Here is a 13,541-nt window from a genome sequence, read left to right on the forward strand (position 1 = left end):
TGCACCTGCACTAACCCTGACTAACTTCCTTCCTTTTAAACTAATAATTACTTTGAAACTCATAATAATACCCTAGAGAAACAAAATACCATAACATTGCTAATAAAATTTATGTATATACTGCATATTGACCATCTCTTGTACATCACCCATTGATGCTTACTGCTAATGTTATCCTCACTGTCTATTGCATTTGGAAAAAAAAAAAAATTTTAATGCTTTTTTACAATTGTATCTTCTAATCTGACCTGTTATGACTTTTTGTATTTTTTTAATTGGATGTATTATGACTTTTATATCTCTTATGTCTTTCTTGGAGCTTTTCTCCCGGGGCCTCTACTGAAAATGGACATGTATCCAGTTAGACTAGCCTGGTTAACAAATGTAAAATAAAATAAAATAAAATAAATAAATAAATTATTTCGCAATACTAATGCCTTGAATGGGCCTGCCATAGGTCCCCATCTGCCATCAATTTCTATGGAACTCTGCCCAACAAAAAGGTGGGAAAGGCTCTTACTCTAACTCACTACCAAAATTCTTGCTTACTTTCAGTGCCTCACATTAACAGAAGAAACCTATAAAAATTAAATATTCAGCATCAGTGAGAAGTATAGAACTGAAATATTCTAATTCATTGTTTTACTGTTTACTGCACGAAACATGGAATAGTATAAGAATGGCTGCAGCAAATAACAGTTGGCTCATTTCAAGCAAATCTGTTGAGCACATCACAGAGCCTGTCATCCCAGTACAACTGAGGAGATGACATATGGTTCATACTGCGCAGGTGAACGGGGGAAAAGATTTTGGCAGAAGTCCTTTAGAAGCCAATTTACGAACATTTTTTTTACAGGTTTTAATTAGATTTTCAGCATATAGACTCCATCTGGGATGGGCATCCAGCCACGTACATAACACATGTACACAAATATGAATGCTTAAGTAACCAGATGCTGACCAGTGTACGTGAATTTATTCTGGGATCCAAAACATTGAGATCTGTTTGTATTACTCTCTATATTGAGCTGATCAAAGCACCACAGAAGGTTGAAAAACAATAAAGAAAGAAATAGAGAAATGTGGAAAAAGACAAAAACATGCTCCTTTGCTAGTATTCAGTACAGAAATATCCATACAGGTGAAAGTAATACACCACTGCAATAGTTCTGAGAGAAATCCCTTTTCTCCTACCCTACTAAAGCTCTAGACTGCTTCTTTTATCTTAAACAAACCACAGAGAGCATTTTTTTTAAAGCAGTGCTCTTGTGAAACTGGGCATTTTGCCACCAATAAAGAATAAATGTTTGGCAGCTTTTCCATGAAAATGAAAATCCACAAATAAAATGCAATTATGGTGTTGTCCTTAAACAGACATTAATAACATGGTGCAATGATGCAGCGGTTGCATTGTCGCCTCACAGCAAGAGATTCTCTGGTTCAATTCTTGGCTGGGGTGCCTTCTGTGCAGAGTCTGCATGTCCTCCCTGCATTTGTGTGGATTTCCTCCAGGTGTTCTGGTTTCCTCCAACATTACAAAGACATGCATCTGGAGTGTTTCTCCCTGGGCCTCTGCTGAAAATTGGCTTTGTTCCAAGTCGGACTTTCTCGGTAAACAAATATTAAATAAAAAATAAATAAACACATTAAGTGTTTTTGTCTTGTAACAAATTTGACAGACTTCATCAGTGTGTGTGTAATACAAAATGTTGGATTTAAATAGGTAAAAAACAGTCACAATACAAATGCTGAAGGTAGTTTGTAGGTAAAAGTAAATAAATCTGCACCGATGTGAAATTGTTTATTTTTTAAAATACACTCAAAATTAACAATACCACACTCAGTTCTGAACAGCAATCAAATAGCAACTGACACTTATTTTATATTCAAGTGCATTACCCTTGCCTAACCCCTAACCGTAATAGGGCAGTCTATACAAAAAATACATTAGTCTCACATTACTACAACCTTTTTATTTTTATCTTCAGTGTTTGTATGTTCTTGTGTAGCTATTATTCAACAACAAAGCACATCATCACAACTTCTCTTTTTCTGGTGGTTTTTCATTTGGACATTTCATTAAAATATAGCTTTTTTTAACTACAATAGATATTTTTCTGGATTTTACCATGGAAGTTACACTTCAGACCTGGAAATCACTTGCTACAAAAATGCTGGCTTCAAGTGTGCAGTGAGTAAAGATATCACCATAGTCGCATTTGGTTAGTGTCCTGGCAGCTTTTATTACAACTATTCTGAGAAAATAAGTTGCTGTGCTGTGCAACTTTAATTGGCATGTAACTTGCAATATATACAATGAAAACACAGTGGATGCTCTAAAGCAGAAGACAGTGACCCAAGTACAACTGGCAGCCAGGAATATGTGCTACCTTCCTGGGTATGGTGCATAACATAGTGCTGCCTACTGATTTTAACAACAACCTTGCCCAACAACTGTAGGCTGCCAACATATCTGCTGGAAAAGGAGGAGGAGGGAGAGAAACAAATGATTACAGCAAATTACAGAAACCACAATAAAAATAGGCAGGGAGGAATGAGGAATTATTTGTGAGGAAATTAAAAGTCTGATTATGGAAGGAGTCCAAGAGAAAATAAGAATGATACAACTGAAAAGTGTTAAAAGCAGGAGACACATTATGGAAAAGTTGAGAGACATACATAATGATAGACTGTATAGAAGGGGAAGGGAAAACAGAAAGAGAAGAGAGAAGGAAATTTAGCAGTTATTTTAAAAATGAGAAGATGTCACGATACGGGACAAAAGAATTGCTTTAAAGAAGCTCTCTTACTGACCACCAACTCTTAAGATGCTGAGGAGATAGGTTATTTGACTAAATGCATCACTAGGAAGAAAGTTCTGAAACTTGGTGCCCATGCATTTTATTTATACCAGCATGCTCTCATGCTTTAGTAGAAATACGGTCCCACATAGTTTTATGCTACTAAAACAGTGAACTAATAATAATGAACATTAAGGTTTAACTTTAGAAGCATTCCACAGTGAAACTGACTGCCCCGATGACTTTCTCCTGGGATAGTGCTTGGATGAGGCAGTCTTCTAAGTACTTGCAAATATGGTTACCCCTTGTCCTACAAAATGCAATTACTGGATACAGATGCTTTGCAAAATATCCAAACAGCAAGGAAGTAAATTGACAGAGAAAGCCAGCTGCTTTGAATCTGAGAAAGCACTAGTGGTCCTTGAGAAAACGAAGTAAAAGGTAGAAATTATTTTAGGTCTAAGGTCATCATCAAAGACTATGGAAATAGGAGGGGCAATACAGCTTTTGTAAGATCATCTTGCATGTCGGGAGCTTTGATACATTCACAATGGGTCTCCTAGGCTTTTCTTTTCTGTGAACTAGACCACTTTTGTTTTGGTCTGTTAAGGCTGCTGGCGCTATTACTTCCAGAAAAGGAGCATCAGCAGAAAATTGAGAATTAGGCCCATTTGTTACTTTAGCACAGTAACATATACCTGTGAGGTTTGAACTCTTCACAAACTATAATTTTTAACCTTGAGAAATGATTCGCAGGACACATTTGTTCTGTGGGAAGCCATTCCATTTCAGGAGGTGCTGTGTAAGTCTTCCAGCAATCTAGGTATTGGGGGGACTGGAAGAGCACGGGGCTGGGGTGACAATTTGTGAGAAAGTGTAAATGGGGAGAATATCCAATTAGTCATGATAGCTCCCTGTGAACTAAAGGCTCAGTGGGGTCTACCAAGTATTGCGTTATGGTCTCCCTCCCACTTTGTCTTGTAGTGGCCCTTTTCCCCCTTCACTGAGTTGCCTTTGTCTTGCTTGCAGCAGTAAGGGCCTGGTTTAGACGGAAGTGAAAGATGCTTTACTTTCTGCAATATTTTACCCTTTTCTTCCGAATTCTTAAAGACTTTGTTTGCAGGTTTCCAAAAGGACAGGTCCCAGTCTAATAGTACATTAAGAACCTGCAATTTGACATTCTCTGGCAGGTGCTGCAGTCTCAACCAGACATGCCTTCTAATACTGCAGCTCAAGACTACCACCCTGGATACTGCATCAACAACATTATAATTACAATTAATTGAGTATTCTTGCACCTGACTAGCTGTCTGGGTTAGGTCTACTAGTTTCAGCCTCTTGTCCACATCAGATATTTCCTTGGGAATGTTAACTACATGTGCCTGGCCATGAGATTGGTAACTGTGTAAACCTTCTTTCCAAACTGGTTTAGTACTCTCTTTTCCTTGTCATTTGGTTATGAAACCATCTGACCCCCTTCTCTGTATCCACAGAAGCTACAGCTGGATCTGCCATAGAACATTTGTAAAAATATTTATAGGAATTCTGCATATTATAAAACATGTCTGAAAGTACTTACAGGACTTCAGGATCTTATAAAATCTGTCTAGTTTCTCAGGAGCAGAGAAGTAGGTGTGTCTGGTTCTTTGAAGTCTGCAAAGAAGGTATCCTCCGGAGCTCCCACAACAAGAGAAATAGCCACAGGTATAGCTGCATCCAGGCCCAGTATTCCAAAGTATCTTTTCTGTACCTCTGATTCTGATAACCTCCTTTGTGTCGCATTTAAATTCTTCTTTCATTCTGCAAACAGTCTCATCAAATAACAATTCCTCTGTAGGAGAAGCAGAGGAAACAGTCTTCTGTGTCAGTGTCACTGCCTAAGGGGAACACATTTGGAAAAAAAAAATCTTCTCCTCATTATCACTGGAGTCTCTCTGTAATTTTCAGGAGAATAATCCTTCTTCCTTTACCAAATGGGACCCCAGAAACTTGCATAACTTTGTAAGGTTTGTAAAAGCACTGAGCCAAAGTGATTCACTGCTCAGGAAGAGCCTGGTTTGGGGTAGAAGAATGGGCCTGCCTAATGTCAGGGATCCAGACACATGCTGGAAGCCTAAGTCGTAATTTGCGTTTCATCTTTTGGATCCTTTTTGAAGAGACACGCACTGGAAGCTGGGCCCTAGAGATGGGATTGTTAGACTAATTCAACCTAACATTCATCAATTTCTCCTTACTGAGGACAGCAGATAACCAGTCATCCCTTCAGAGACAGGGAATACATGTTGGCAAAGGATGCCCACAGGAAAGGATGTCTGACATGGAAGATGACCCCTGAACCTTGGCTTGGTGGGACATGGCTTGTTCCTTTAGCATAATGGCCTCCACAGGGGATTCATTAGAGGCATCATAAAAGTCAGACCTACCATCCGGGTACTACAAAGGCACCACATTGAGGCCTACACTCTTATGCCACAATGAGAAGTTGGACACCACAGTTACATCACCAATGTCCCTTTCTGTCTTCTCCTTGGATCACTTCTTTTTTAGGGGGAACATCAAAGGATGAAGATGAGCTTAAGGATGCTATGGCAGACCAGGAGTAGATCTTAAACCTTTTCTTCTCTAACCATTTCTGTAACAAATACCATCTGCTTCTTGGAATTTCAGAGTGAATTCTTGGCAGACCCTTTAGTCCACAATATGACTCTCTGGGCCTAAGCAAAACAAAAGTGAATATGGATGTCTTTCTGTGGGTCTGCCTACCAGAAGAGACTCTTTTCTTAGACTATGACATCTCTTAAAACATGTCTGATGTGAGACTAGTTAGACAAAACAAATCTACTCTGAAAAGAGGCATAATAGTAGAATATAATAAAGAAGATAAGGATATTCCCCAGTGGGGTATTTACCTATCCTGAGGTGCACAGCACACAAACTGAACTATGGATGCCAACAATGTGATGCACATACTGTGAACTGCAGCAAGAAAGATCTAATTTGGTTTGAGTGGACAACGGTTTTATGCTGGAGATATCCTGACTTTCAATAGGGGCAGGCATTTAGCACACCTGGAAGGGGAAAGCACTGGCACTGATCTCTGGAAGTCAGGCTGGACGTTGAGACTTCTGCAACTGAGGTTCCAATTGTCAGTTGATGTGTTATGCAGCGCAAGTCAGCAGTGATGTATAACTTTATACTTTTAACTTTTTTGAGACTTCTAGTGGTTTTTGTGGACTCTGTCTTGCTAGGAATTCAGAAAGGTCTTGTTTTATTGTATAATGTTCTGGTTTTGTTTAAATTTATTTTTCAGTGTCTCTGTTTCTACTGTGAACTTTGCTTAGTGAAGTTTCAAGTTTCTATGAAAGTGATGTGATAAAATTCCACAAGATTTTTTTTCACTGCAATATATTTTACAAATGCAGTCATTAAAACATATTTTAATGCAGCTTACCTTTAAGAATGTAATAATGTAATTTCAGCTGAATGGTACCTATATTAGCCAGCTTGCCAGCACATTGATACCAGACAAATTCAAGTCCTAACACCAACACTTTGCTATAAAATTTGCGACATCCATTTATGCTTGATGGATTTACAGCAGAATACAAATGCTTACTGCTGATAGGCACCATGACAAACATTATAAGGCCAAAATGCTATTATTTGAACAAATACTAAAGTCAGATTTCTCTGAAAATAAAAGCAAAAAACACATTCAGACCATTTAAAAAAAAAGAATCAGGTCTGAAACTACATGCACAATACAGAACTCCACTGCAGCACCTTTTCACATCTTAAAGACTGTCACTCCAAGAGTGTAGAGGGCAGTCAGTGTTACAATGACAACAGTCAGTATGCACAAATTATTTAGTTTCAGATCCAGCCATTTATTTGTTAGTGAAACTGGACTATGTAGTTCACTGTCACTAAAGCCTTTTTGGCTTTAAATTTGCTACTTGGATTCTTCAAGCACTAAATGTTCTACCTCTCGCAATGCAAATGTTCTTAGTATGCTTTAATTTACATTGTTTACTGCTCATAAATGTCATACATTTACTTATGGATTGCAATAAAAAGCCTAGTACTCATGCAAAATGTTTGCATACAGCAGAGCAAAATTTTAAATATCTAAGGTGAGAATTCAGTGGTTTCTTGCCTTTACCAATGCAAGTCTTGTTTCTATAGAACAGGCAGATATTCTGTGAAAATTTTATTGGTACAAAGACATATCACAATGAAGCAGTAACTAATGAAACCAAGAAGAAGAAAAAAAAGGCATAAAGGATTCCAATATGGATGAATAGGTGGACTTGGTCAAGGAAGATCTTTGCAACCCATCAGCAGTTAATCACTAGCAAAGTTTCTGCCAGATGGGAGAAGTACAAGCCTGACAGTGTGCCCTTGAAAGGGCTTTGTCATTATGTATTCAATTACTATCAGCATCCCAAGGGATTCCAACTGCTCAGCTTTGGATCAAGCCTTTCAGAAAGTCAATCAGTTTACTGAAATTACATATACATTCTCAGGAGAATAATGCAGACTGACAACATAGTTAAAAGGCTTTGCTGTAATTGCCAAACAATATTACTGCAGCTAACGACCAAGTGCTATCTCTGCCACCTTATATGTTGCGAAGGACATGGCACCATCAAAGTATTGTGCAAAACTGAGACACCTTTTTCATGTTAAAATAGAAGTGCATTTTGAAAAACATAAGGGCAAAACACTGCCAAATAAAAAACTTATCAATGCCCAGTCTGATATGTTCAGAAAGAGAACTAGGGAGGAGGCAACCTGAATTTCATGGAACAAAACTCAATTCTCCATTGCCACACAAAGCAAGCAGCAGAAAGTTAATAAAATTCATACAGAAAACAAAAAAAAACATTTTGCTTAACAGGTACTAAGCTTTGATTGGGTTCCATTTTTAAAATAAATGTTGTGATACCTGGGAATATTCTGACACAACCAAAACCTCTGCATAGGAGTGATACAGCTTATGAATGCAAAACATAACAGAATGCCACTTTACGTTAGCACTATTATTAATCAGGACACAGTTAAAGACAAAAATTGAGGTATTCAATTCAAATACAGCTTTTCAGCATAGAGAGGTATGAAGATCTAAAGAAGGTATCAGGAAAGAGTAATTTCTATGATGAAGAGGTTTCAACAGTGTCATATATCACTGTTGGAATGACTAAGCTTGGATAGCAGGTGTTCCCCTGAACAAAGTAAGGTAAGCTGCTACATAAACAATGGTATACTTTAGCAATAATCAATGCTCAGTTCAGTAGGTTAGCATGGGGTTTACTCATGACTAGCAATGGCCTAGGAGTAAATCCTACCATGATCCATCTCCTATACATTATCATGATTATATCATGGCACAGTGAGGTCTGTTCAGTATTTGTTTGCCTTTTTTTTTTTTTTTTTTTGTAAGGTGAACCTGTTTTGGAAAATAACGTGACAATTGTGTATAGAAAGCCATGAAATATCTGCAGTTTTTTTTTTAATTTTGTACAATTTGTTTACCTTATGATACATTTGTTGTTTGTTTAGTGCCAAGTTTTAAGCTGGTGGCAGGAAACTATTACTGTTACACAGTGATGCAGCTTCCTGTCAGTACTGTGACTGTGGCTGTTAAAGTCTGTATATCTTTTGGGAAAGAGAATTAGTGCAATTTTGGAAAGTTTTGGGGAAAAAGTTTTGATTTCTGCTTACTGGTAGTCTTTGTGAATAATGGCATCTTACTGAATGTATGAAAGGTTGGATTTTTTTTTTTTCGTAAACCAAAGCAGAAGTTAAGGTGACAGTTCTAGCAAAAGTTACTGCAGGATATCCTCCTGCTAGAATGTTCTCTTGTGCACATTAAAAGTTGAAATTTCTTATTCAGCATAAACCATGGCATGTTTTTTTTAACAAAATATAGCTGCAGAAACAATTCATGTGGATGTCAAAATTTTATTTCTAGGAATAGCTTCTTTTCCTGCAGTGAGAAAAACTACTTACAAATTTCTGCAAGCGCACAAAAAATCTTTCACCCTGGGCAAGTCCAACTGTACTGAAAGCAACTCACACAAGATCCCTTCTAGAGTAGTGATAGCCTTGGCCTTCTAGGTTAGAAACAACAATGACTGTTCCTTGTAGTTGATGAGGAATACAACCTCCACCCCAAATGGGAAAACCACAAAGTTCACGCTTCTCTTGACTCAAAGGAGACAACAACCCTAACAGAGCACTTCATGCAGAAGGCAGTCTCATGCACCTAATTTTCATATTACTGGGGTTGCAAAGCAGTGTTACAACATAAATATCATGAATACATGTGAGACTCTGGAAGGTTAATTACTGAAGTACTTGGGACATGACTGAGGAGGTGGATGCAGTAACTGCCAGCTTCCAGTGCACTATCACCAAGGCAAGACACCCTGTGGATATCCTGTCTGATGCCAATGGAGTTGCTCAGACAGAAATACAGAGGACAAAGCTGTAAGGGGCCAAATGTACTTGCCACAGCAAGAAATGCCTTGGTGCACAGCTTGCACCTGCTATACATTAACCATTACCTTTATGAATTGTGTAGGGGTCATCCACAGAGACCATTTACTCTCCCTCACTGTCCTTCACTGACAAGCCCTGCAAGAGTGGACAGCAGCAGAACACACTTAAATTGTTGCAGAAGTTTGAGACATCATCCAGACTACTTCAGCAGGCTTGAACTCCTTTTGTTTAGCACATATGCCTCAATAAACTCTTTTTGTTCCTAGAATGTTGTATTGATTAGCACTTCTAACTACAGCATGCAGCGGTCAGTCATATTTATACATATTGCTGGGTATACGTCATATTTCCATGTATTAGTACCCTGACATCCCCTTACTGCTATCTTTTGATCCTTTCATTTATATTTCAAAGCTGTGATTTCATGCACCTGGGTGTAATATTTAAATTATGCTAAATTAAAAATCAATTAGTTTTATCTGTTTAAAAGTCTACAAACCACTGCATAGTTTGTGCATTCACTAGCTTTATTGTACCACAGATACTTAACAAATACATTAAAAACAAATGTGCAGCAGTATGCTGTTAGTTAATACACTTGCAAAACTAAACATAAATCTCAACCAGACAAGACTAACCTGCTCAAGAGACTTCCCAGCCCATCCAATAGCTTTCATTTTTCGTCTTACTTCCCACTGCTTCTGATATGCCAAGATATAGTTCAGTGGAGAAGGGTATGGAGATCCAAATCTGGGACGGGTAATCTTCAAATTAAACCAAAAGGAAACACAACATTTATGGCTGCTACTAATTACGTTAGGAAACAATACTATATAAAGTAAATGAAAGACTGTGATACCATTAGATAACAAATATGCATAGTAATGATGATACAACGCTTTGTATCAGCAAAAATATAGTCTTATTATTCAATAAAAAAATAAATTTCATTCACAAAAATAGAACTCAATAAATAAACTTTATTGAAAAACAATACAAGCAGAATTAATGTCAGAGATCTGTAAGGCATGCCTAATGCTGCCAACCTCAATATTTCATTTATGAGCAGGGATTTGAAAGTGTGAGCAAAAGTGTTTTTCCATTAAAATTTAATTAAGACAAATGCATGAGATCTACTCACCTCTGCTGATGTAGTTTCATCACACCACTGAATATACAGCTAAAAGAAATATAAAACTATTAACACAATACGGGTAACATCAATGACGCAATGCACTTTTATTACTGCCCTACAAATCTGATCAAGAACAATAACTCTTTCACAGACTAGGATCCATAGAAATTAGCATAATAACTTATGCACATCTTGCTAATACATGTTGTAAAACTACACATACAGCACTTTAAAATAACTGCAATGATTATTAAATATGAAAAAGAGATCATGTTACTACAAATTAGTTAACTTACTTTAAGTGCCTAGGACATGGATTAAGGTATAAGCTTATTAATTACATCAGTTCCAGTCATGAGCAGGATAGCAAAACAGGAATTTTAAAAAGCCCAAGATATCAGATGCCAGGAGTCCACATAAAATGTTAAAAGGAGTGTATGCCAAGTCTACAATGCATATTGTTGTCAGGAATTTGATAATGGCCAAAGAGCACGTGTTTGTGTGTGTGTATTATGTTGTATGATGACCTGAGGATAATGCTCCTAATCCTGCAATCTGATTTGGTGGAATAAAATATAGATATATATGCAAAGAAGACTTGCCAAACAACTGAATGAATTCAGCATAAAGTAGATCATTTAAAACTCTCCACACAGTCTGAACCTGTCACCATTATACACAATGCTGCAAGTTTAGAAAATGGAAAGCAAGAGAGAGAGAAATGAAAAGACAAATCCTACCTTAGTAGTAGAAGATACTGACCTCATGTCTTTCACATCTCATCTCATCTCCAGAAACAATAAATACTCCATAATTCTAATTTCACAAAGACAACACTCCAGTACATAATCAGAAACAGTATTGTAGCCTGAGTGCAGTTACTACTCACATTCACCAGCAGCATACTTCTAGAACATCCACCACCAATGAGAAATCAACTCTGTACAAAGCGTTTTGCAAAAAAATGTAAATTAAATATTAAACATTTTAATGCATTTAATGACAAATTCTCTAATACCATCAATCGGCATTCAAAGCATGGCAGGGCATCACAAATCAATGCGTCTTCCACAAGTATACATATGTTGAGCCAGCTCCATGGCATAAAAGGACAAAGCCCTTACTGTAACTTAAATGCTCCAGGTTCAAATTATGAACTAGAGAGATGGTGGAGATAGGAGGGAGATGATGGACAAGTCAATAGTTACTCGGATCTCTTGGGGATGAAGGGGGTACATATGCCAGAATGTACGCTCCACACTAGAATCCCCAGTGCTGACTGGATATTACATGTAGGTGCTTGCCTGGAAAAAGGAGCAGCGCCTTGTGTGGAGTTGCATCACTCTTGGAAAGTGGCTGATAAACTTAAAGACCACTGTATGTTGAAACTATCATCATCATCTATGAGCATATGCAGTGAGGATAGCAAATGCACAGCCCCCCTCCCCCCGAAAAACTGACTGATGGTTGTATCAGGATCATCTATCACCAGTCAGGGAATAACTGGACTGAAATGCAGTGAACAGCAAGAAAGTTGGCAATCAGGGGGACTTGCACATAAATGTGATGTGCATAACTACATATGCCTGCATGCAGTCTATGAAGAGGCAAAACATGTATCACAAAGAATGTAACTTGGTCCCCATGAATGCACTAATCAAAAGGACACAGGCATACAAGTAATATACATCTGTCTGCTAACAACACTACTACTGCAGGACAAATACACTGCATATAAAAATGTTCTATAAAAGTACATACAACTATTAAACAGTCAATTCATATACATGTCCTTACCATGTCCAGCTGTCAGTAAGCCTGCAGGATGTTCTCCGAACTGTTACAGTTTACATCATAATCCACATGTGTCAATCACCTCACTGCCGCAGCTGTTACTGATAACTATAATGATACCTGGCATGCATGCATAGTTGCGCAATACCTCGATTCTATGAACTATGCACTTATAGCACATTTACTGGCCAGACAGATGGACTACTGATATTGTGCATGTACTACAAAGCTTCATCCACACTGGTATCCTCCAAAAAAACTAGAGACCTTGAATTCGATTAAATGGCTTACAGAATGAATGAATGAATGAAAGAATAACTAACAACCCATTTGCACTAAAATGTTAGTCTACAGTTGGAATACTCACTGTAACAGAGGCACCATTTTTTTCTGGAAGAAGAAAATGGGAACACCACACCTCTACAACTTGAATGTGTATCACTGTATAATCTTCATCACACCCATGTTCAAAATAATATTCAGTGTCTGCCCCTTTGATATGTGATTTCTGGTGTTACAACTAAGAAAAAATGTTTATTATTACAGGGCCGGATTCACGAAGGCTTGCACGGAGTCTTAGAGTAAGACTCCATGCAGCCATCATGTCCGACAAGCGATCCAGGAACAGCCTGTAGGGGCGTGTAAGAGAGCTCCTAAAACGGCTCTTACACGGACAGGGCTGGGATATGCAAATTACCTCAATTGCAGGCGAAAGGCATGCAAATGAGGTAGATTTGTGATTCAGGAAACCCGAACCTGTCCGAGTAAGAGCAGTGTTATTTGCAGAAATGTACTCAGTTGACAACTGAGTACCGTTCTGCAAATAGCAAAACGGAGCCATGACAGCTCCAAATAAAGGTTGCATCCAGTGCAGGAAGCATACCAATGGCCAAATATACAGCCATGTGAAATGTTTCTTGATGCAATATGAAAATAAAAATATTTTATTTTTTTTCGCCGATTTACGATGTTTAAGCGTAGAGCAGCACTGCGCAAACGGGCTGCGCTCTAAAACCCAGAATACTAAAAATTAAAACCCACAAATGTGGATTTTATTGAAATTGTTAATGTACAATGCAAGGGAATGACAGGCTGAAGACAACATGGCCACCGAGCAGAGGTTGCTAAGGGGGGAAGCTCAGTCTAAGACATGTAACCAAGCATTAGTAGGCAATCCTATGTAAATGAGGGTTAGGATAATGAATTGCAAGTTTACATAGCAAATGAGCACAGTCAGTGGAGTGTAGGAGTAGGATAAGGGGAGTAACAGAGTAGAAGATAGGTGACATCACGAGGGGGGTATGTAT

At 38.0% G+C, this 13,541-nt stretch overlaps 1 protein-coding gene across 1 annotated transcript in view; it reads right to left on the reverse strand.

Moving 5' to 3' along the window:
* The window catches only part of MTX2 (metaxin 2), an 802,678-nt gene that overhangs the window by 100,437 nt on the left and 688,700 nt on the right, over positions 1 to 13,541 (reverse strand). The window contains exons 7-8 of the mRNA XM_044075432.1: positions 10,447 to 10,485; positions 9,944 to 10,069 (exon numbers count right to left, since the gene is read on the reverse strand). Of these exons, the coding sequence (XP_043931367.1) occupies positions 9,944 to 10,069; positions 10,447 to 10,485 (165 nt within the window). The remainder of the gene's footprint in view (positions 1 to 9,943; positions 10,070 to 10,446; positions 10,486 to 13,541) is intronic.

The sequence above is a fragment of the Protopterus annectens genome, chromosome 6.part1 (genome assembly GCF_019279795.1).
Source record: "Protopterus annectens isolate FY-2018-M chromosome 6.part1, PAN1.0, whole genome shotgun sequence".
Taxonomy (NCBI): domain Eukaryota; kingdom Metazoa; phylum Chordata; order Ceratodontiformes; family Protopteridae; genus Protopterus; species Protopterus annectens.